The 26,170-nt window shown below is 36.7% G+C and overlaps 1 protein-coding gene across 6 annotated transcripts in view; it reads left to right on the top strand.

The window, feature by feature from the left end:
- The window catches only part of Amph (amphiphysin), a 215,049-nt gene that overhangs the window by 146,471 nt on the left and 42,408 nt on the right, over positions 1-26,170 (top strand). For all 6 annotated transcript variants that reach the window (XM_047562437.1, XM_047562439.1, XM_047562435.1 and 3 more), the window contains exons 8-12: positions 8,211-8,286; positions 8,936-9,018; positions 11,331-11,469; positions 12,625-12,753; positions 24,994-25,110. In XM_047562437.1, coding sequence (XP_047418393.1) covers positions 8,211-8,286; positions 8,936-9,018; positions 11,331-11,469; positions 12,625-12,753; positions 24,994-25,110 — 544 coding nt within the window. The remainder of the gene's footprint in view (positions 1-8,210; positions 8,287-8,935; positions 9,019-11,330; positions 11,470-12,624; positions 12,754-24,993; positions 25,111-26,170) is intronic.

Genomic DNA, 26,170 nt, shown 5'->3' with positions numbered 1-26,170 from the left:
TAGACCAAACTATCTAACAAGAACAACTTAGAGGATGAAAAGTTTATTTTGGCATATCATTCCAGAGATTCAGTCCATTCTCAGCCAAGTCCATTGCTCTGGGCCCAAGTGAGGCAGAACATCTTGGAAGAAAAGTGGGACAGAAGTGCACTGCTCCATTAATGGCAGCTAGGAAGCAGAGAGACGGTTTTGGGGAAGGGCCACAGGGAAGATGAACCCTTCCAGGGAATATCCCTAGTGATTCCCCTCCTCCAGCCACACCCCCCCTTCCTACAGTTACCACCCAGTCAGTTCATTCAAACTACAGTGGATTGATTAGGTTACAGCTCTCACAATTCAATTATTTAACCTCTAAGCATTTTTGCATTAACACAGGAACTTTTATGGTATAACTTTTCTCCAAACCATAACACCTTCCTATATACAAATTCTAGAACTTTCTACCTATCCTCCAAAACCATAGCTATTTTGAGGGTCATGGTCAAAGTTTGTCCATTTCCAGGTTCATCACTAGTGCTCTCAAATTTTGGCTGATAAAAGACAGTATTGACTTCTGAACTACTGAAATAACCAAACTAAATTTTAGCTAGTTTACTGTAAAGCTAGCCTGTAGGAAATGTCTACCTCAATGTCCAGCCATTACCCAAAGTGAAGCATATGAAATTATCTCATTGCTCATCTGAATTTACTCATTCTTTCAACATCATTTCTCTTTTTGGTACTGTCATTCCTGGGCTTCCCAGCCTCACATCTTTGGAATTGTTAACTTTGGGAAACTAAATGGCAACCAAAGGAAATAATCTCTCATTTTTCATTATTCTGATGTTCTTTTACCAACCATATTGCTTAACTGTAAAATTGAAGTTAATACCTAAGTCTTCTGGGCCTCCCATCATGAAATGCCCAGTACTGGACACACAGTAATGAACGTGTATTAAGTGATGAATGCTTGACATCCTGCATCAAGCTGTTCATAACCCTTCAGAATGTTGGGAGGAATGTTCAGTATGTATCTGCTAGGTCCATTTGAGTTACAGTGTTGTTCAAGCCCTGCATTTCTTTATTTATCCTCTATCTCATTGTTCTATTCATTATTAAAATGGAAACATTAAGCTCTCCAACTACTGTTGGATCTATTTCTTGCTTCATTTCTGTCTACTTTTACTTCATGTATTTTGGGGCTGTGTTCTTGATTGTATATATATTTATAATTGGTGTGTTTTCTTCATTGTTTTTATCTGTCTACAATGTCCTTTTTTCCCCTCTACTAATGCATTTGATCTATTTTGGAGATATTATTATAGCCCTGTGGTATCTGAGGAGACAGAGCATTTTTTGTTATGGTGTCATGATGGAAGTGAAGTGCGACCATCCTTTTATAGCTCTTTGCTTACTCTTTGCATGGTACATCTTTTCCTAGTCTTTTACTTTCAACCTATTTGCATGTTTGAATCTAAAATATGCCTCTTGTGGACAATATTAAGTTGGTTCATTGTGTGTGTGTGTGTGTGTGTGTGTGTGTGTGTGTGTTACCCATTTTCCCAACCTCTGTCTTTTGATTGGTGTGCTTAGTCCATTTACCATTAATGTGGATTCTGGTAAAGTAGCATTTATGTCTTCCATTTTGGTAACTCCTTTCTGTATGTCTTATGTCATTTTTGTTATTCTAGTCCTCTATTATTGCCTTGCATGAAAAATTATTTCAAAAATTTTTGGTATGTAAAGGAGAAGAGAAATTAACCATGAGTTAGAGAGTCACATAGGTTCAGTTTCAAAAGAAAAAATACTAGAGTAGGTTTGTACGTTTTAAAGGAGTTTGTAATTCATAGGGGATGAAAGAGAAAATTACAAAGAAAGAAGGACTCCAAAGGGAAGACTTAAGCTACCATTTTTAAAAAATGAATAAAGCCAGTGATTGGTGGAAAAGATATTCTAGGCTGATGAGGAGCATGATTAAAGGCAGGGGATTGAAGCATATCTATGGGTTCATGGAACTGTAATTATTTTAACATAGCATGAAATCAGAGCGAGAGTGTCTAGAAGGGGCTTGTCATGAGAAAATAGGAGAGAGTCAGAGACCAGATTCTGTTGCCATTCACTCTGCAAATATTTATTGACCATCTACTATGTGCCAAGTGCTCTTTTAAACACCATAGTTTCTGCTCTGAAAGTCTTTGTTTTGTTGAAGCTTACATTGAAGGATGGGAAAAAGGAGTTACCAAAAAAAGAAATATAAAACAATATATGTCAGGCAATAAGTTCAATGCAGAAAATAAAACAAGTTAATTTAATAGAGAGTGACATAGTACGTAGTTTGAATGGGTAAAGAAGGCATCTCTCCAAGACATAAGCAATATATGAAGAAAAGGAAGCTTCGGAAAAAATGCTGAGTTCCATTTTATCTATGCCGAGTTTCAAGAATCATTAGGAAGTTCAAAAGGATATATTTATCAAGCTATGTCTAGAGCTCACAAAGGAATTGGGAGTTTAGATAGTAACGATGCTGTGAAAGTTGATCAGATAGATGGTAAGATCATATGGCAAGGTGGCAAGGTGAGGGCCAAAGACAGAAACTTTGAGAGTACCAATATGTAAGGGATGTGCACAAGAGGAAACTTCAAAAAAAACCTAAGAGATAATCAGAGAAGTGTCAGGAGTCCTGAAGAGTGGTATCATAAAAAGTTAAAAAAGGAGAGCATATTTAAAATGAGCTAGTGCTGAGAATATCATATGCAGAGAGATTAAGCAGATGTATTGCCTCTGGTGAACTTCTAGAGATGTTTCAGTAGATAGTGGGCTCAGGAGCTAATTATAGGCATTGGAGGCTTTGGGAAGTGAGGAAGCAGTGCTAATGTAACTTACCTATGATGGACATGAGAATTAGTGATGGCAGTTGTAGAGAGGTTGATGGGATGAAGAAATCTATGAACAATAGCTCTTGTCATTTGGAGAAGATGGTAGTGGAAGTGGCAGAGGTGGGTTGGCACTGAATATATGTGAGACACATGAGGTATAAGGATAAGAAGTGAGAGTGTTGATAGAACTGTCCTGAGACCACTGAGGACTCTGCCACAGGGCAAAGCTTGATATAAAACAGGAGCAGGGGCTGGAACTGGAAGAAAATGAGCATTGGTTTCATAAATGCTAACAGAAAGGTCAGCAGGTGGATGGAAATGAAGGCATGAGGGGTCTCATGGCCTAGGAAATTAGGTTAGTGAGTGTGTCACCGGATTGCCATATTTCAGAGGTGGAGTAGTTGTGAATGGTGGCAAGAGCTAGGATGCGCCATGGTCATGGCAGGATGTGTATTTGGGGCATTGAGGTCATGAGCTGGGGCATTGTGTTTGGGGTGAGTAGTCACATGGATAGTGAGGTCTGCTGTGTTAGTGTTAGGATTGGGTGAAGGAGAAAGCAGGAATCCGGGACAAACACTCTTGTGCTCAGTGGGTGGAGTGGGAGGGTGAGCGGGGAGGATGCCAGGGAGCTGTGAAGAGGTCTAATACACATATCATACATTTCAGCAGCAGGAGCGTAATGACCTCAGAGTTTGAGGAGAGTTAGAAGAAAAGCTCCTCTTCCTTACATCCCATCTCCTTGGTAAATGGGAGAGCAGAGGTTACTACCTCCACTGGAGGAGGTCCCAGGGAAGCAGTGTCACCCTGTCTGAAAAAGGATGGTTTCCTTTGGGGCATTGTAGAAGGGAGAGTGTTCAATTCTTCCCACTGTTTCTAAGAAAAAGGAAATATCTAAATAAAGAAATTAAGTAAATTTTGACAGCTAATCAGAAGGGGCCTGGTAATGCCACAGAGAAGTCCTTTGGGGACTTGGTAGTGTCTCACAGCTCTTTGTTGTTATTGCCTTATATCACCTTATATGTAAGGTACACAATGGTATGCCATCTTTGTAAATTTGTTACCTAAAAGTTAGCATCTCATCAACTTTTGCATTTATATTACTGTAATTAAAGATAACACTTTTTTCTTTTATCTATTGCCCATCTGCATTTCTTTTTGTGAATCCCCTATTCATATTTCTAGCTTATTTAATTATTGATTTGCAAGGACCTTTCTATTAAGCAATGAAATGTGTATACATTAAGCAAAATATAATCCCCATTCCTCTATGCTTAAAAACCTATGTGTTCCAAGTAGATAATATTGAAATCCAGACTCTGGTACTCTTTGTGTATATATATTTCACTTCTGGTGATGCTAGTCTTTTATAGGCCAGAGGTTCATCAGAGTATACCTTTTCAGTGAAACTAGTGCCAAGTTTATTATTCCTTGACTTTTTCATTCATTCATTCATTCATTCATCCATCCCTCCATCTGTGGAATATTCATGCTATGTATAAGGTGCTATATTAGGTGCTGAGGCTATAGTAGTGACCTGGTCAAAGACAATCCACATTTTATGAGATTCTGATTCTATAAATTGGAGAAAATCACTATATGATAAGTTACTTCACAAATATTGAACACTTGTCTCTAAATAAATGCATACTAATTAATTTATAAATTCTACAAAGAAACATTGTATTACAAAAACATATTGTTTTTAGTTATTCTAAATAAAGTATTTCTGCTACCAACTATTTCTCTAAATCATAATTGATATAACAATATAAGTTATGCTGTATATTAAGAAAAAAAATTTAAGCATAGAGGAATGGGGATTATATTTTGCTTAATGTATACACATTTCATTGCTTAATAGAAAGGTCCTTGCAAATCAATAATTAAATAAGCTAGAAATATGAATAGGGGATTCACAAAAAGAAATGCAAATGGGCAATAGATAAAAGAAAAAAGTGTTATCTTTAATTACAGTAATATAAATGCAAAAGTTGATGAGATGCTAACTTTTAGGTAACAAATTTACAAAGATGGCATACCATTGTGTACCTTACATATAAGGTGATATAAGGTAATAACAAATTTACAAAGGTGGCATACCATTGTGTACCTTACATATAAGGTGATATAAGGTAATAACAAATTTACAAAGGTGGCATACCATTGTGTACCTTACATATAAGTCAAAGGTATGTAAATGGCCTAGCCTGCTAGGAACAGTTTGACAGATCAAAATTCTGTTGCTCATTCCTTTCACCAGCATGTACATGCAAGAAACCTATTTCAAGAAAATTATTAAGCTGTGCACAAAGTTTTAATCATAGATATTCATCAGGGCTTTATCACAGTGTGAAACTTTAAAAAATTTATAGTGTCTAATCAACTTCAATATCATGCCCTCTCCCATCTGTACTTACCTTTTACTTAAATCTTACCCATCCTTTTGGGCAGCCTGTTTGACCTCTCTAATAGATGTTTGCAGCTGGCACAGGGCCTGTTACTCCCTCTTCTTTTGGTTCCTTTAACTGTTTGCCATATCCACCCATTTTTGACATACAGTTATACATGGATTTTTGTAGTAACTTAACCCTCACGTGTGATTTTGTAATTTGCATCTTTCTCTTTCAATATAATTCCATTTTGTGAATGAAATATATGTTCATTAATAAGCCCCTCTGGGTGCTTCTCCAACTACTTTGTAAGTTCATGAAACCTCCTGAGCCTACCACTGTGTATATTCCCAGAGCTTTGATAGGTCTTTTGATGAGGGACTGAAGGGGGAAAGGTGTTAAGAATATTGTCTTGGTTGATTGGAGTTCTAGGCTGGGTCAATGGATTGCCACTCAAAGTGCCCCAGGAAGATTTCTTTGCCAGAGTACAATGAGGAGGGCTTACCTTTGCTCAGTGTCCTCAGGGAACCTATGGCCTCTCTGCTTTCCCATCAAACTGACATGTTGGATAACTTCCTCTAATCCAGGTACTATCCTTCTCATTCCCCATGTCTGAAACATGTCTAGGCACTGCCCATTGCCTGTCAATAAATATGCTTTGTAGGCCAGCAAGGGCCTCTACCCTTGGGAACCTTCTGCTTACCAGACTCTCATTCCCCACCTCTGCTCTGACACATTTTAGTACTTGACTACTCCCTAAACACACTGTGCCAGAACTTTCCTTATTAATATATGCCTATGTGCATTTGTATATGTACATGTATAAATATATTTAGTTTTGCTTGGTATCTATGGGGAACTAGTTCCAGGACCCCTGCAGATAAGAAAATCCACATATGTTCAAGTCTCTTATATAACATGGCATTGTTCGTATATAACCTACATATATTCTCCCATATATATTAAATCATCTCTAGATTACTTGTGATTCCTAATACAATTAAAATACTGTATATATATATATATATACATACATATACATATGCACATACATACATATATATGCTATATTTTTAGGGAATAATAACAAAGAAAAGTCTATATATATTCAGTACAGGTGCTACTTTTTGTAATATTTTTAATCTGTGGTTGAATCAGAGGATGCAGAATCCATGGTTATGGAGAACCAACTGTATATCCTCACATATGTATGAATAAGTCTGTGATTTGAAATCAATTAAAATATAAACATGAAATCAGGGTCACACAATGATTGTGGGTTTAAAAAAGTGACTAAGTGGACTATGGTAGGAATTTAAGGTACAGTATTTGTCACAAATGAAGTAATTCTTTTGGTGGGATAGATTTACCACCCAACTATTATTTAATTTCTGAATCTCTAAATTGAATTTCAAGCTTTTGTTTAGAATTCTAAACCATGTAAGTTAAGCACAGGGTTTGGTGGCAGAGAAATAAAAAAATTCTTGCTACACAGCATTTCTTGTCAAGATTCCATGATTTTTTCTATTGCATTTTCCTCCTTTTGGGTTCAAATATGGTTTCTCCACATACTAATGACATGACTTTGACCAGTTATTCCTTCTGTGTCTTAGTTTTCCTGGTCAGATGGGGATCATCGCCTTAGGAGATAGTTAGGAAAATAAAGTGAGGCAGCATATAAAATTACCTAGGTGGCTACTGTTTCTCTTGGTTCTGATAAGGAGGGAGCCTTCATCCTCCTCTGCTTATGGACATCCTACTCACTGCAAGATGTAGCTCACAAGAGTTCTCGTTTTTTTTTCTGTCCTTTTATCTCATTGTCTATAGAATATGGGCACCTTCTGTATATAGGCACATTTTATTACCTAATTATATTATAAACTCTTTGGATATATGTTGTTCCACTATTAGATCTACCTGTGTTTTTGGTTCTGAAGTCCTTACTTGATCCTTGATTGAGATTTAGACTCTAATTAAATAGGATGTTGGGGTTAGTTTTAAGAATGTCATTGAAACAAAAATGTACATTAACTGAAGTAGTAATTTTGTCAGATGTATTCAGCAGGATTGAGTTACCATAGAATCCCCAAGATTCCTCATTTAGAGGCAGAGGGGTGTCCTGGAGGCTCTGGACTGAATCTACATCTGGCTGATGCACTTACTGTTAGGGTCCTAAAAAATGAGAATTGAGGGAATTTGCTCATGTCTCAGACTATTCTCCAATGACTTCCTTTCACAAACACATTTGAAATATTGCTCTTGTGCAATTTGTATTTTTATTTGCTCAATTGCTCAATAATAGGACACTCTTACTTTTGCTGAGCAATTAGGATTAATTTATGGGTTTTGTTATTTCCTCTATTACACAGAGTTGGGAGTACAAATATATAATACTGATACTAGACCATTTCTGTTTTTTAATTTGTTGTTTTTAGATATATATGACACTAGTGTGTATTTTGACATATTATACATACATGAAGTACAACCCATTCCAAGACCATTTATGTTTTATAAAAATGAAAAATAACCTCAATCTTAAAACTTTTCAAGATATATATCTAAAATCCAAACAAATTCTCAGGATGGTGGTCCAAAGGTGTTGTCTCTGAAACAGAGCATCAGTATCTCCTAGACACTTGTTGGAAATGCACATTCTCAATCTCCACCCCAAACCTGCTGAATCAGAAGCAAGTGCACCAAGTGCTCCCGATGCACACTGAAGTTTGAGAGCCACTGTCCTAGAATTGGAACTGAATTTTAGAAAAGGCCAGGCTGGGTACCAAAATATGTTTTCCTATTTATTAACAGATGAGGTAAAGTTGGGTATACTTTAAGTATTTTATTTTATCCAGTGTTATTCAAAATAAGAAAACCTAGTTTTCATGTTTCATTGCCTTTATAAATCTGATTTCGCTAACTATTCTCTCCCTCTCTTATCTCTCTCTCTATTTCCACATGGTAGACGAGTTGGATTTTATGTTAATACTTTCAAAAACGTCTCCAGCCTTGAGGCCAAGTTTCATAAGGAAATTGCAGTGGTAAGTGATGATGATTATTTTTATAAATGGAATATAAAGTAAAGGAAGGGTTACTTTGGAAGCAAATGAAATGGCATAGTGTTATCTCAAGAATTCACACCCTTTTGCATATTTCTTGTGGTGTAGTGTGTTACTACTCTGTAATATTTGTAGTTTTTTGTAGTGACCACATGATTCTTTATATCTTTTGAAGGATTTGTTATAGCCTTACAGTCTCATTTTCCTTTTCAGTTTAGCTTATAAAATTGGAATGTAAAGTGGTACTTTAAGATGATGAAAAATGGGTTTCAAAATATTCAGATAGCAGCTCCCTTCTTGATTGAGGTTTTCTTAGTTCAATTGGGTAGTTATATGTCTATTTCTAATAAAATAAGTTTGATAAGCTTTTGTTTTTGGCTATGTAAAATAGTGAAAAATATATTTTGATATTTTAAGACTATTTATGTTTAGTTCATTTGAGTTTTGATGTGGATTTTAAATATAGCCCATAAATTTGGGCTATAAGCAGAACTTCAGTGATCCTAAGACCACCCTAACTCTCATAATATTCTTAGTTTCTCAATAAACAATTTTTTTCCCTTGGGAAAATAGCCTGGGTTGGCACCAGGATGATATGCAGCTAATAGACAAGTGGCCTCTGTCCCCTTAGCTCTGCCACAAACTGTATGAAGTGATGACAAAACTGGGCGACCAGCATGCTGACAAGGCCTTCACTATCCAAGGAGCTCCCAGGTAGGCCATCATTCATCAAAGTTGAGTTCATGTCTGTACCTTCAACATGTGACGTGTTGAAATTTCTGCAGTCTGTGAACCAGCCTACCCTATTTTATTCATGTTATAGAAGCCTGAAAGGAGCCTTTCTATCCAAAGGTTAATACCCACCTCAATTCTGTGCTTTTACATTTACTTCAGGCCTTTGGATGCCCCTTGAGGGTTCCTGTTGTCACAGAAGAAATCACTTGCTGCCTCTCTTTGCTTAATATGGGCCCTGAGAGCATGAGAGCAGTAGTGTGAGATTGTAATAAATAAATAATCTACTTGCCCACTCATTACTTTCTCTGTAAGAGAAAGGAATTCTCCAAACTCCTGACACCTAGTACTGATTCTTATCATTGTTGCTGACATCTGTGATGAGTGCATTTTGGGAAAGGAAACAAGTTGGCGAGGCCTCAGCTTATCTTACTCTGTTGCAACTGATCTGGCATACACTGTTCTGTTATTGTTTCATTGCACATAGCTATTGTTTGTCTGCCAGGTTTGGCTTCACAACACTTTCTCCTGTGATTTCAGAGTCCCTTTCCCCCCAGTCTTCTCCAGGCACTGGCCACTCAAGAGAATGCAGGTTAGCAAGCCTTGGACTAGAAGTCAGAAGATTCTGCTCTCAGTTTTATGATTCTGTGTTCTTGCTTTGCTTTCCTTGTGTAAATCCAATAAATTCCCAGGTTGAAGATTTCATTTCTTTTTAAAATCAGTAGACAGAATACGATACTATTGAATGCAAAAGTGTCTAAAGTAAAATGCAGTCCTGATTATTTATATTCTTTATTTAATATCCATCAGTGAAAACACTCATATGCATGCATTTTTGGAAATATACATAGTCATACACCAACATCTACATATGCAGGTTTCTGGATTCCTCTGGAGATGACTAGTTTTCTCATTCCCTGCTCTTGAATTCACCATAATTGTGATCCCTGCTATAGTTGCTACCCCAAGTGGGTGGTAAGTGTATCTTCTCTAAGGCAAAGAACATTACCTAAAAGGACACAAGAAAAGAGCAGAGGTAATGTTTCAATATGGTTATTTCAATACTGGGTTAGGAACAAAGGAAGAATTATAATAGGAATATCAAAATGACTTTTGGATATTTAAAAAATGAAGTATATTAAAAATAATTAAGGCTTGCTTCCTTATATGAGATTGAGAGGGATAAACGCATAGAAAATTTCAGTGTTGCTGAATCAGATAAAGTGAGGAGAAAGTGGGGTCATGGCCACTTAACAAATGTTCCTTTCATTTTTTTCCAACATTCCTCTACAGAATGAGGTGGTGAGTGAACTTGGTGGAATCTCTTTGGAGCCTAGACTGGGGCTATGTTTCCTGTCAGAAGCCATGATTGTTGGCAAGTGGCCCCAATCATGTGGCATGTCTATTCTCTAAAGGACCAGTTCCCATGGCCCTTAAATATGTAGACCATGCTATTGTGTTCGTGCTTGTTTATTTTAGGGTACAGACTCTCTTCCTTTTCCTAGCTGTAGACTTTAGAAACTCTTAGCGTAAGATGTGTCCCAAGTGTCATCTTCGTCATTGCATTTAGCTGTACGCAAGCATCTGGCCCGGTTCTAGGAACATGGTGGGTTCTCAGTAAACATCACTGAATCTTGTCTGTCACATGATCTGTTTGCACATTTCAGGGTGTCTGAGTTGAGTCATTGTTTTATGAGGTGTAAAGAGAAATAATTAGTGAATTTATTTCCAAATATTATCAGAAAGCACACTCCTACAAAATATTTATTAATACTCTCCTAAGGTCCCAGCAAATAAGAAATTTATAATTTTATGAGTAGGTTTTTTTTCTATAGATTGCGATATGCCAAGATCTTCTTGTAGATCTAAAGTGAAACTGGTTAAATTAACTCAGCTGATGTTTGAAAGAATCATTAGTTTGTTTGGTATAGTGACAAGAACAAGAGGTTTGCGTTACTAAGACCTAAATTCAGTTTCACTGTATTGCTGAGTGCTTTTAGTTTATTCATTTTCAACTTTTCTGTGCCCCACTTTCCATATCTGTAAACTGGGGACAATAGTGCATAGCCATTGTGAAGATAAGAGTTAATATATGAATTGGGTCTTGCTAACAGTGGACAGTAAATGATACCAGTTATCACTATCCTGTTACTAATAACCAGAATTACCCTGGAAGTGGGGAGTAGGATAATAGTACCTGTTAAGCTTCAGGATTTCTCTGGCATGGAGAACCCCTGATCAAAGGAGTCCTGTTTCTCAGAAGGCCCCTTGCTTAATTCCCTGTGTTTATCCAGTGATTCAGGTCCTCTCCGCATTGCAAAAACACCGTCACCACCTGAGGAGCCTTCACCCCTGCCAAGTCCCACAGCCAGTCCCAATCATACACTAGCGCCTGCATCTCCTGCACCTGCACGGCCCAGGTCACCTTCACAGGTAGGAGATCACACACACTGTGGGGAGAGAAGTCATGTGAGATGACCCCCATCTGGGGTCATTTTGTGGTGCTGAACCACTAAGAGATGTTTCCAGCTAGGGAAATTGAGGTGTGAGGTTGTAGGCATTGTGATTGCCACTAAGAAATCCATTTCTTTTATTTGACTTTTATATTTCTTCCTATGCTTTGTGTTTGTAACTCTTCCTCAGGCTAGCTTGTGCTTTTCTAATATCCTGTCTTGCTCTCAGAAACCTGCCTTTCACGGGCTAGGGATGTGGCTTAATGGTAGAGCACTTTCCAGCGTGCATGAGGCCTTGAGATTGAGCCCCAGCACTGCAAAAAAGAAAAAAAAAAAAAGAGGAATTTTTCTTAATCTACCTTCCCTGTTAAACCTCTTTTTAGTGTTTTAGATTATACTTGGGGCAAGTATTGCCAAGAAAAGCAGTTATGTATATGTATCACACATTTGTATGTTACTCACAGTATATTGTGCATGAGTAGTCACTCAAAAAAATTGTGTGGACCAAATGATTGAAAATAAACTGCAAGGGGTCAGGGGAAAATGACCATCTTTATTTTCCCTACTTTGGGTGAAAATAAAATGCCTGTAGGGAAATCTGAAGTTCCCAGCCCAGTTTAAGAGTTCAAGTTTTCATGAATATGGTTAAATCCAAGGAAAGTCATAAGAAGGTATATGTCACAGATCTCCAGTTCTTATTTCAAAATCCTAGAGTGGAAAGTGAAATGGAAACTGCCTGTAGTTGATCTCACTGATTCCAATAAAAAGCTTGCTCGGTTTTGGTTTTGAAATTCTAACTTATTACTGAAATGAGAAGTCATTTTCAGTTTAGGTCAGAGAAGTGTTGGCTTAGTTTAAACCTTGTGGACCCTGTAGCCCTGTGTAGAGTGTTTGTGTTGAGATCAACAGACTCTCACAGCCTGGGTTTTTCCTACTGGACCATTGCTTGTCAGTGCCCAGAGAGCCATCAGAGCTACCCAGCATTCTTTACCTGAATCAGTTAGGCCTGTGTCTATACACAGATCTGAGTTTCCACCCAAGATCAGTTTATCCATTGAGCTCTGTTCAGGTGACATTTCTGCCTGTCTTGCCTGTCATCTTTGTCTGCTTTAATGTTTATATTTAATTTTCCTAGACAAGGAAAGGACCTCCTGTCCCACCTCTGCCTAAAGTCACCCCAACGAAGGAGCTGCAGCAGGAGAACATCATCAACTTCTTCGAGGACAACTTTGTTCCAGAAATCAGTGTGACAACACCTTCACAGGTGAGTGCCTACTACAGAACTGGCATGCCCCTGAAAGTACCATGGTGGGGGACTCTCAGAGCTCAGCTCTAGAGCAAGTGTCAGAAGGTAGAACCAGAAATATGATTTTAATTGTCAGGTAGTTTGTTTTAATTACTTTGTGTGTCTAAAGCTTTCTTAAAAGGGAGATGTACAGTATATTGATGCTTTTATTTTTTATACTAAGATCATTGTACTTATCATAGAAAATTGGAAAAATATTGAAAAGGCATGAAATGAAGAATTTTCATGATCACTGAAATCATGTCACTGTGATGTACCCATTACTGTGCTTTGGACTATTTTAGTCTTTCCCCCACCCAGAGTATATTTCAGTTTTGCACCTTGAAATTCAGATTGTATTGTTATATAATCTCAAATGCTACTTATAAATATTTTCATCATGTTTTTATGTCATAATAGTGTCTTTGCAGAAAATTATTTAACCCTAGTATTCTATCATTGGATAGACCAACCCCTGATGGTTGACCACAGGTGACTTCCAATTTTTCTGTTCTTCCCCAGTATTTCAGTGAATATCTATATAAACACTAATTTATGTTTGTGTTTTCTACTATTTCTTTTATAATGATTCCTAGTAGAGAACAGGAAAATAAAATTAGAACAGTGAATAATTTTTAGTCTTCTTCCCTTAAGCTTCTATCATTTCTGTGATTCAGCAAATGGGGATATTAGGGTTCATGCTGCTTTGGAAGAGGCCTGGATGCACATGTCCCAAGTATAGCTACCTACAGACCTGTCCCTAATATACTTACATTTTGTTAGAGGTGCTAACATGATACTACATTTACTAAGTACATCTATAACAACACTATGCTTAATATCCCAGTTATAGTCATATCCCAGGGACAGTGGCAATAACAAGAAGCTCAGAAAGTCAACACTCAGAAGCAGTGCAATAGAAAATCATGATTTATTGTCCCTTTTGAGAACATTTGTTAATGGGTGCAGTGCTCTGAGCTGTTGTTTCCTTCTTGGTTGTATGGGATGCTGAATTTGATGAGCTAACTAGAGTTTGAAGTGTGGTTTAGCAGCTCCTTTGAGAGGGGAATTGTACGTTGATGGATGCATGGGCAAATTCTGTCTGTAGATACGCTATACCTCCAGGGATGGTTGTCCTAGGGCTCATGATCTTAGTCAATTCTGGCCATTCGCTCTGACACCAAGCTTTAGCAGGGTTGATTTCCAAATTTCACTATGCCCTTGTCTTTACTACTCTTCTTTCTTGCTACAAGATTTTCACATTGAGAATGCTTTAGGGTAATTGTACCCTTACTCAGGTGCTTTTACTTGGACCCTCCAGGAGCATCCTCTCAATTCCATCACAAGTAGAGATTGTGGTCCTCTTGAAGCCTGTGTACTCAGGTAAGGACATCTCCATTTAGGAGATGAGACAACTGAAGTGCAAGAACATGACACCCAGACGAGTTCTGAAGTGATGATGAGGTTTAGAAGTGTTCTTTCTTTTAAAATGTTTTTTATTTGAGGTTTGCAGGCTCCCCAACAAGGACCCTTGATGGTGGTGGTGGGGGACAGGAAACAACTCAAAGCACTTTTGAAAATTACAAATGCCCAGAGAGGTTCCTAAGTACTTCTGGGAGCATTAACTTTTGCTGGTATTGTTGCATGAGAGTGACAGAAAAAGTTAAGAGTTGGGGAAGGGAGAGAAAGTGTCTTTTAAAAGTAGCCATTCTCTGGCTACAGCTCTGTTAGAACATAAATCACTGGTAAAACTGCTTCCCTGGGCCTTGCTAGTCCCAGTGGACTCCAGGACACTTCTCTACCAGCACCTCTCATAACTTACCAGCTGCTGGCCAAATTTGAAAAATCCAACTTCCAGAGCCATTGTTATGGGGGTGCAGTTGAGGGTTCTACAGTTGAGGGTTGATACATTTTAGTTAAATATGGGACAGAGCTAGAAGGAGACAGAAGGGGCTATCTGTCATTTTTCTAAATCTGAAAAGGAACTTAGCTCCAGCAGCTGGACCACAGACTATGTCATGAAGTGTTTGCATTGACTAAATGACTCTTATCTCATATCAAGATGTAAAGAAAGGAGGTGAAGCAGGATTTGCATTTCAGTCTCCTTTCTGGCTTATTTAGTGAGATAATCTAGCTTTATTTAAGAACACACAGACACTGTCTTTTCCTGAAGTGTCTTAACAATTTCCTTAGTTGGCTTGTTCTTCTGTAGTTATAAATAGCCATTTTGTGTTGTTTAAGTCAATCCAGCAGACTTCCTGATTCATCAGGTCTGGAGTGGGGTCAGGAACTTACATTTTTAACAAACTCAATTGGTGCCCATGCTGCTGATCTTGGGACCCCACTGTGGGAACCACAATGGTTTTAAATAGTCAAGAGTTCTTATGCTACAAATCTGTGGTACCAATCCCTCACTCACAAATTATCACAGTGAATTAACAGATTTATTCCAGCTAAGCCAAGTATACATTTTGATTGTCCATTTGTATCTACATCATTAAAACATAATGTGACTAAAAATGTTCCTTATTTAGGACTGTTGGGCACATCCATGTGCTTATACTATTAGATATGTTGATTACATTGTATATAAAGCTACATGTTATAAGTGAATGGATTGTATCATCTGGATAGTAATGTGTCTGGCAGTGCACAGAAAATGGCTAAAAGGGAATAAATAGCAGTCAGTGTGTGGAGAAAATGAGTTGCTAACTGCAAGGAAGTACCAAAAACTAGAAAGCTAAAAGGTGTCTGCAAAGGGGTTTCCAGATAACATTCATATTCAATGATCCCTTCAAATTTTAATATTAATTTTTTCTAAGTGAATCACTCTACATTTAGAAGATGAGTTTATGTCTCCAGTTTGCTATTTTTATCATGAACTTAATGGAGAAGAAAACTATTTGTGTTAATCCTGCTGTATGTTCCAAATGTAACGGTTGAAGTGCGCCCAGCCTGGGTCTAGCTCACTCCCGAGTCTCAATGTATCATCTTCCCACCACTGAGTGTCATCAACAGTGATTCTCTCAATGTGTCCTGGGATTGAAAACAGATCCATCAGGCCTACAGAGCCCTCTAATGGCCCAAACCTTAATATCATGGAATTTTCTCTAGGAAAGGTCTTCACTGGCTCATAGGGAGACACTGGATTTTCAGACCAAAAAACTTTTTCTGGTTCATTGTTTACAAAAATAGACCTGCCGGAGAACAAAACTCGTCCTGCTCTATTCTGCCTTCTCAGGAACTTAAATAGAAAGAAATCCTCTATATGTGGTCCCAGCATTATTCTTTTAAAATAGTGCTTTTGAAAAATGTGTTCTTGAGGAACACTCACCTCATTGAATGCTGTGAAAAGGGGATTCTTCATCATATAGGACTGGGAGAGACTGTATCCACATTTGCTTTTTCATAGTGCATATCAACATATGTTCAAGGCTCTGAGAAGTTATGCAACAAAAGAAGGCCCATTTAACTTCATTTAAGCCAGAGTTTCTCAAAGAGTCTCCCAGCCACCCACCCCAAATACCTTGCTCCTGAGAAATGGATGTTTGGTGAAATATTTTAAGAAATGAAAATTTAAATGATATCATGTCCCTTCAAAACACATCTATGCATATAAGATTTTTAACAGGAGATCCATAAAAAATAGAGCAGTCATGTACACACACATGCAAGATTTTCTGTCTCTCTTTTTTTCTTCAAAAATTGTTTGAACAACATTTTATTCTAGCTAGATGACTTGACTTTAAATTCAAGGTGCTCTCCCCTCCCTCTAAGACCTTTCTAAGGGATTGTGGTCCTGAGTAAGTATTTTTTCCATATAAGAATTCGAGTCACTTGAAATGAGCATGTCATCAAAATTCTGGTAGCCAATCTTGTGGGATTCCATAAGTGAAATGCCATCTAGCCTGGGGAAACAGTCTACTCATCAATCACCCTCCTGAAAATAGATTTGGCCTTCAAGCCCTAGGGTAACTCTAAGAATATGAGCCCCAGGATGCCTGGGATATATAATCAACCTTATATATGGAATAGGATTGGAGAATACTCCAAGAGGAGACATGCAGACCCTGTCCAGTGCAGGTTTTTTTTTTTTTTTTTTTTTTTGTGGTACTGGGGATCGAACTCAGGGCCTTGTGCTTGCAAGGCAAGCACTCTACCAGCTGAGCTATCTCCCCAGCCCCAGTGCAGGTTTTGATGCAAGCTTGTATGGTCCTGACCAGACAGGATTGACAGCCACAGCTGATCTCAACTACCAGAGAAGGACTTAGGAAATTTCGAGAAATGTGCTCAAAAGCATGGAACCTCTTAGATGCAGGGGCAGAGGTGGGTCCTTCCCTGTATAGGAGTACCTTTTCCTGTACAGTGGCAGAGAAGAATAAAAGATGTCTGTTTTAGAATATTTTTCCATAGCAGAAACCCCAGCATTTTTCCTAGTTTTTTTCCCAGTGATAATGTTGTATATCTTCTCTTCAATAGGGTTTTCCCTTTTATAAATCCTGACTGATTAATCTTTGAGCATTCAAGCTTATTCCTCCAAGCCCTGCTCATGGCTCCTGTGGAGATGTCCATTATGCTGTTAGGCATGACATAAGCATAGCCTTTCAACCCTGTGAGAGTTAGGACCAATTTAGTTCCATTTACTTTTCCACCATACCTCTGTTTTCCAGTCCAATACTGCATCTTTTATTTTAAGTTTATAAACTCATCCTATTTTTCCTAGCCAATTAAATGTATGTAGGTTTTCAACTTGCAAAATCAGTGTATGAAATGGCCTGCTTTATCTCTGCCATCCTGATGAAGCCAACTTGCAATCATGTACATACACATCATTCACTTGCTAGGTGTCTGCAACCTCTTTTCTGTGTAGCATACTTTTGGACCACTTACTTCTTCTTTTACTTGCTATTTTTCAAAGTAAACATGTTAACATTATGCTAAGACAGAAAGAATTATTAAGATAGAATTTGGAAGGGAGAAAAATTGCAACTTAGTTTATTACCCTGGTGGATCATTAATACCATTACTCCATTCCTTGAGCAGAGATAACTTAGCAGTGCAATTTACTTATCATCTAATGTTATGAAAATATTTTTAAATTATTGTATTATTTAGCCTTATAATATTCCAAGGTTCTCAGACTTCAGAACTTCTAATATCTATAGTCCTTGAATATACTATATGTAAGATCTACATAATTTAATATTGACATTGATCTGGGATTTATGTCATTATCCCTACTTAGTAGATGATCTTTCTGCCATACAATAGTATGGGTATTCATGAGAAGCAGAATGCCATAGGCCCTATGTGCTAGCATTTTAAGCACCTGAAGAATCCCAGATGAGGCATGCAGTAAATGATCCAATCCATTCAACTGCTTCTCTCTTTAATGTCCAGGATGCATGTACTACAGAACTTGTTTGGGTTTCAATATTTGTAAATTCTTTGGGTGATTATGCATCAGTGATATTGGTAAATACCACGATATAGTGGTAGGATGGTCTTCATGGAAGCAGCTTAATCCACTTGTCTTAACAGAAACTCCTTCTAAGTACAGGCCCTGTCCACCTTTCTGATCTCTTTGTTCTCATTACTGTCAGCTTTTACACTCTTAGTCACAGTGTATACAAAGGCAATGCACAAAACCCATGATGCACTGTACTGAGAGCGACTTTGCAGTTGAATAACTTGTTCCATTAAAAAATCAAAACAAACAAGAATGGAGGAAGGAGGGACTATATAGAGGGAAAGGAGGGGTGGGAGGGCTGGGGGGGAAGGGAAAAAATAACAGAATGAATCAAACAACATTACCCTATGTAAATGTATGATTACACAAATGGTATGCCTTTATGCTGTGTACAAACAGAGAAACAACATGTATCCCATTTGTTTACAATAAAAATAAATTTTAAAAAACAACAACAACAACAAAAAAACAAAACTAGGGAAGCAGTTCCCTAGATAGTTGAACTGATTGTGTGTCCAATCATTAGGGCCCTGCAGGATCCTTTAAATGTGGGTAGGCACATAAAGCAAATGTGACAGGAGAGCAATAGGTAAGTCTAGGTTATGAATAAAAAGATCTGTATTATACTATTCTTTTAATTCCATGTTTGTCAAAGATGGAACAAATACTGGACAACATAATTTTAAATGATTGAAAGATGTTCCTTTCTAAGACTGCAAATATAAAATGCTTAAACTCTGTCAGTATACTACAGTTAATACCATTATCATGTTAACTGTAATTATCCATCTATAGCAATCTTGTCATGGGCTTCCAACCATGAAGTTAAGATTTCCGTACGCTGCTGCTTCATTGTACTTATTGATGAAATGCTAAAACCCAATTCACTGTTAGAAATTATAAATTATTGTGTGACTCTTAAATGAAGAGAATTTATATTGCATGAAAAATAACTCCTAATAGACCTTGTTCCTAAAAACTTTATCCTTTCCACTTTAAGCTTCCTATTTGACCTCTTTGGGGAGTTACAAATGTCTAACACAAGGCCTGAGAAATAGGGTTCTCAAAATATGTTTAATGAAAGACTATGAGATGAAGAATTTCTGTACATAGTACCTACGGTCTCGTTATAATCTAGCCCATTGTAATACTATCTTATTATGATTTAAGAAATTTTTGTGTGTATATATGTGAGCAGCCATGGGGCTGGTTTGGAACTATATGTTTTACTTTTAAATGTCTTGTAGTTGTAGCTATGAGTTGCATGTTTGTTACTTCGTAAATTTTAAAAATGATGCCCCAAAAGATATATGGTTAATGTAAAAAATTAGTAAAATGACAAAGAAGCAAAAACTAGAGAGTATAATTCTCCAGAAATATTTTGCTAATACTTTTTGTATAGTAACACATTGAATCTATAGGTCAATGACACCTCAACAATTTTGAGTTGCCTGACTCATAGAAGGAGTGTATCTCTCCCTTTATTAAGGTCTTCTCTGATTTCTCTCTGCTATGTTTTATTGCAGTTTATAGTGTACAGCTGTTCTACATTCTTTATTCGATTTATTTCTTAATGTTTTACATTTTTAGTGCTATTGTAGCACTGGTTTTTCACACCATTGTATACAAATAAAACCAATTTTTTTTCTCTATTGATGCTATATTTTACAGCTTTGCCAAACTCAATTTTAATTACTATAGATTTCATACATTTCATTGTGTTTTCTATATAGGTCATCATAGCTTTTGCAATTAGGACAGTTTTCTTCTTTCTAATCTAGATGCTGTGTATTTCTTTTCTTGCCTTATTTCACTGGTATCTACCGCCTGTATAATATTGACTAGAAATGGCAAAGCAGTCATCCTTGTTTTGATCTTAGGGTAAAAACATCTAATAACTCACTGTTAAATATGACGCTGGTTGTAGGTTTTATAAGATGACCTTATCAGGTTGAGGAAGTAGCCTTTTATTCCTATTTAGTTGAGTTTTTTGAAGGGGAATGGATGTGAATTTTCTCAAATGTTCTTTATGCATCTATTGGGATGATCATGAGTATTCTTTTTTAGTTTGTTAATATGGTGAATTACACTGATTGATTTTCAAATCATGTATTCCTCAAGTAAACCTTTAATGATCATAAGGCACTATCATAAATATATGTGGGGGTAGACAGGGAGAATGTGTGTGTGTGTGTGTGTGTGTGTGTGTGTGTGTGTGTGTACACAGCCTGTCAAAGCTTTGTCGAGGATTTTTATATCTGTTCACGAGGAATGTTAGTCTATAGTATTTTATTATTTTTCTTCAATAATATCTTTTTTTCTGATTTTAATACCAAGTAATGCTTACCTCAGAATAAATTGGGAGATATATATATATTGTAGAATTTGCCAAGGAATCCATCTGGGCCTGTTTATTTTTTGTTATTGTTTATTTTTTTTGAATATATTTCTTAAACTATAAATTCAATTCCTTGAATACATACAGAGCAATTCAGAGGATCTGTTTTTTGAGTGAGCTTTGGTAGTTTGTATTTTTCATGAAACTTGTCCATTTCATCTATGATATCAAATGTATTTGGAATAAAGTAGTTCATAATATTTTCTTATTCTTTTAAATATCTATAATATATAGGATGATGCCCCTTTTCTCATTCCTGAAACTGACAATTTGTGTCTTCCCTCTTTTTTTCCCCCTGATCAGTCTGGCTAATAATTTTATTGCCAAAGAATTATTAATTTCATTGGTCTTCTCAAGGAACTAGCTTTCAGGTTTATTAACATTTTCTCTCTTACTTTCACTCTTTTCTTATTTCACTGATTTCCACTCTGATCTGTATGATTTCTCCCCATTTTAACTTTTGTTGTTGTTGTTGTTGTTGTTGTTTGTTTTTCCCTTAGTTTGTGAGGTAGAAGTTGGGGCTACTAATTTGAAAGCTTTTTTTGGTCTTCATAAATAGAGACTTAGTTCAGCAAAATTTTCCCTAGGTTCTACTTTAGCAGCATCCCACAAATTTTGATATATCATTTCCATTTTTATCAAATTAAAAATATTTTCTGTTTCCCACTTTAGACTTCTTTGATTCATTAGTTATTTAAAAGTTTATTATTTGTGGATGTTTTAGAGATAATTTTGGGTGGTCCAAATATTTGGATTTTCCAGAGATCATTCTGTTACTTACTTGTAATTTAATTACACTGGTGTCAGAGAACATACTTTGTATACCTTGAATGCTTTAAAAATTTTTAAGAACTCTTTTGTGTTCCACACGATTGCCTATCATGTTTCATTTCCACGTGCACTTGAAAAGAAAGTATATTATTCTGTTGTTGGGTAGAGGATTTTAAAAGTACAATTTAGGTCAAGTTTGGTCATAGTATTGTCTAAATTCTTTTTTAACCTTGATTTTTCTCTCTGCTTATTCTTTCAATTATTGAAAGAAGGGTATTTAATTATGTGCTTTTCTATTTGTCTTTGTAACTCTTTTGGTTTTTGCTTTGAATATTTTGAAACTCTTTCATAAGTATCTAGGAATTGACTGATTTTTATTTTAGGAAATGCCTTTATTTATCCATGGTAATATTCTTTAACTTTAAATTTACTTTGATGTTAATGTAACTACTTACAAATGTATGTCTTTTACCATCCTTTTGCTTTGAGCCTATTTATGGTTCTGCATTTGAAGTTAGTTCCTTTTAGAGAATATTTAATTGGATCTATTTATTTTTAATCCAGTACGATAATCTCTTCCTGTTGATTGTATTGTTTAGACTATTTTTCATTCAATGTGATTTTTCATATGGTGAGGTTCAAATCTTGATTTTTTTTCTGTTGTTTCCTCTGTTCATTTAATCTTTCTACTTCTTTTTTTCATTTTGGGGGACTTCTTTGGACATTTTTATTATTTTCTTTGTTTATTATCCATAACTTGTTGTGTTGTTAAGTGTTGCTTTAGGGCTTACAGTGTGTATCCTAACTATCACAGTGTACCTTCAAATGATGTTACACCATTTCAGGTATAATACAAACAGAAGACTCTCACAGTGGTATACTTCTGTTTCTCTGCTTGTTATTTCTGTGCTATTGTCATGGTTTTTACTGTTACCTATTTTATAAATTTCACATTGCTTTGTTAATATTTTTCTTTAAACACTCAATAATCTTTTAAAGACACACAAACTGTAAAAAATATTATATATACTTACCTATGTCGTTATCATTTCTGTTTTTCATCCCATCTATAGATTTGTATTTCCATCTGCTATCATTATCAACCTGAGAGATGTCCTTTCACATTAGTTGTCTAATGATGATTGATTCTTTCTGCTGTGCATCTGGAAAAGTATTCATTTCATTTTTGTTTCGTAAAATACATTTTCTTTTTATTTATTTTCTATTTTTATTTGTTCTAATTATTTATATAAGGTAGTAGAATGCATTCTGACATATTACACACAGATGGAGTATAACTTCTTATTCTTCTGCTTGTACATGATGTAGGATCACACCAGTTGTATAGTCATATATGCACATAGGGTATTAATGTCCAATTCTTTCTATTATTCTTTCAACCCCCATACTCCCTCCCCTCCCTTCACTCCCCTCTGTATCATCCAAAGTACCTCTATAATTCCCTAGCTCCCCCTCCTTTATTGTGAATTAGCATCTGCACATCCCAGAGAAAACATTTGGCCTTTGTTTTCTTGGGATTGGCTTATTTTGCTTAGAATGATATTCTTCAGCTCCACCCATTTTTTAAGACTGAGTAATATTCCATTATGTATGTATACCACATGTTCTTTATCCATTCATCTGTTGCAACCTAGCAAGTTACAAAATTGGATATAAGCACAGATTATCTCAGTCAAAGTCTGAGAATAGCCCACTATAGTATAGTCCTCTTTTCATCCTTGATCTCTAAATTCACATTCATTCTTCCATAAGGGTATTCTCCAGGCTCATGAGGGAATAAAGGGCATATTTGTGTGTCATAAATTTGTATGGCTAACTTGCAGAACTTTCCTCTGCAGATCCTTGGGGTTCCTGATTGAGAGATGTGAGACCAGCAGGAACTCAGAAGACACTAGAATCATTGGAAACTTGATGCGGTCCTGCGACTGCTGCATTGCAGCTGGGGGACTAGGGCAATAGATGGCCTCTTCAACTTGTTCTGATTCCTCCAAATGGGGGAAATGATACCATCTCCCTCTTGACTGTGTAGGAATTATATTAGACAATGCAGATAAAGTGCAGTTTGGAGTATATCATAAAGTCACCATTTTAAAGGCAATAATATTGTCATCATTAGAGTGCATCAACGTTCATTAACATGGGTAATGTTCATATACATCAAGTTCTTAGAATTGTGCCTTGCACATTCTAAGTGTAAGTTAAAATACATAACTTTTATCAATACAAAAATTGGTGAAAAACAAAATACATACAGATTTTGAATACAGGGCAATAGGATTGATTTTGTGATTATAATTATTAAAGAAAGAAAGGTTCTCAGAGAGCATTGTCCCTATGAAACTTTTAAAAGTATATGAGGAGCAATTATGCTACAAAATAGAAAAGGCTAATAACGTGATATGTAAACATCTGTCCTTTTACAGTGAGTGTGGATATTCTAACAAAATTATCATCCATTTCACCTTTTCCCAGCTTTTTATGCATTTTTAGGTTTTGAAAAGTTTATGCTCAGGACCAATAATAAGAGAAATAACTCCTGTTCTTTGAATATCTTGCACCAAACATTTCTGTTTTTATTTAATAATTTACCCAATGGTGCAAACTGTTAATTTCCAGATGTTAAATGATCAAAAATGAAACATCACATATGAAAAGCATGTAATTTGAATTTGTGTGACACTAACCCCAGTTCTCTTCGATGTGGTATAGTTTATGGAGACTAGACTTCATTTCTACCCTTTACCATATAACCTGAGCCTGGGTTAGATGCATTTCAAGCTCGTGTTGTTTGCCTACATGATGATTCCACAAGTAAATGAACAAATGTAAATGTTATTGCTTAGTATTATAGTTTTTGTTATTATCACAGAAGGACTTTCATTCTGTGTCTTATTTGGCTTACTTCTGTTCTAATCAAGAGTGTTATTGAGGGGATCATTTTGCAGTGAATGTTGGGGAACATGGCTGTCTCCCACAGAGCTCTCTCTCTTTTCTCTCTTACTTTCCCTCTCATATGCAAACAATGGAATGCATGAAGAATGTATCATATGAAAACTAAATTAAGGGGTAGGGTGCTCTGAGGAGATGAGGCAGGTGAGATGGGGTCAGCAGTACATATTGGTCCCTTCCCTGGTTTCACCTGGAACATCACAGCAGTGGGTACCTATAATAGCATACAAGTCTTGACCTATTTTATTTCTTTCTTCATCTTTAACTGTTTGACCTGAGTTCTCTGAGCTAACAGTGAAGGAGATCCTTGCATCTGAGAAGCATTAGGATACCTCTGAAAGACATTCTTTGTTGGCTGGACTTTGAGCTGGACAAAGGACAGGAACTGGAGCCTGAAACATGTCCCAGGGTGATATGGATTAGACAGAGACAGAGTTAGTTATTTCCTCTCTCACCATATGAGTGAATCTGGAAGTGCATGGATGAGCCACAAAATGCTAAACTGGCATGCTCAGGGGAGATGAATATTTACCTTAGAGGATATCTCCATGCAATATATCATGAAGTCACATCAGATTAAGCTGATGCATGATTTGCTTGGTTTTAACAGAATGAAGTTCCTGAGGTGAAGAAGGAGGAGACTTTGCTGGATCTGGACTTTGACCCTTTCAAGCCTGAGGTAGCATCTGCGGGTTCTGCTGGAGTGACCCACTCACCCATGTCTCAGGTATCAAGTGATCTGAGGATGCTTGAAGATAATATTTCCTTATGATAAGCTTCCATAAGCTTAATAATGACCAATGATAGCTATCTCTTTCAAATTGACTATCATCTTTGGTCAATGTTTTAGTCAGCTTTTTAGCTCCTGCAACTAAAAGATCTGACCAGAACAATTTTAGGGAAGTAAAAGTTCATTTAGGGGCTCACAGTTTTAAAGGTCCCAATCCATAGACAACAGATGCCAGTCCTTAGGGCTCAGGGTGAGGCTGAACATCATGGAGGAAGAGTGTGGCAGAGGGAAGTGTCTCACATGGTGATCAGGAAGCAGAGAGAGAGACCTCCACTCTCCAGGTACAAAATATATACCACATAGTCATGCCCCCAATGAACCACTTCCTCCAGCCACACCCCAACTGCCTCCAGTTACCACTCAGTTAATCCCATTAGGGGTTAATTCGCTGATTGGATTAAAACTATAACCCAATCATTTCTCCTCCAAACCTTCTTGCATTATGTCACATGTGTGCTTTTGGGGGACACCATATCTAAACCATAACAGTCAAAATATATTTCCTGATAGGAAGGGAAGATAGAAAGAGGACCTTATCAATATCACTTATTATATTTATTTATTTGGTGCTGGGGATTGAACCTAGGGCCTTGCACAAGCTAGGTAGGTGCTGTACCACTAAGCTACATCTTCGGCCCTCAACATCAATTGTTCTAAACCTCCCCCTACCATTAGTTTTCTCTTTCCACAGAGCTGGCATAATCTTACATTCCTGTTGCCCAGGAATCATTTCTCACAGAGTAATTAGCACTGTTAATTACATTTGCTCTCAAAAGTGTCCAGGCTTAGATGATAATGTTTTATAATTTCCCTAAATAAAACTCTCCTTTTGACTTACTTTCTTCCTTTTTTCTCTTCTTCCTCATACTTTGCAAGTTAACATGTTTGGAATAACCATGAGATTATGCCCCAACAGAAAAGTTACAGTTCTGGACTTAATAGTGCTGAGTTGCTCTTCCACCTTGCAGAACTCACCCTTTTATGATCCTGATTATGG

This window comes from Sciurus carolinensis, chromosome 8 (assembly GCF_902686445.1).
Source record: "Sciurus carolinensis chromosome 8, mSciCar1.2, whole genome shotgun sequence".
In the NCBI taxonomy this organism is placed as follows: Eukaryota; Metazoa; Chordata; class Mammalia; order Rodentia; family Sciuridae; genus Sciurus; species Sciurus carolinensis.
This window is presented reverse-complemented; position numbering and strand designations above follow the sequence as displayed.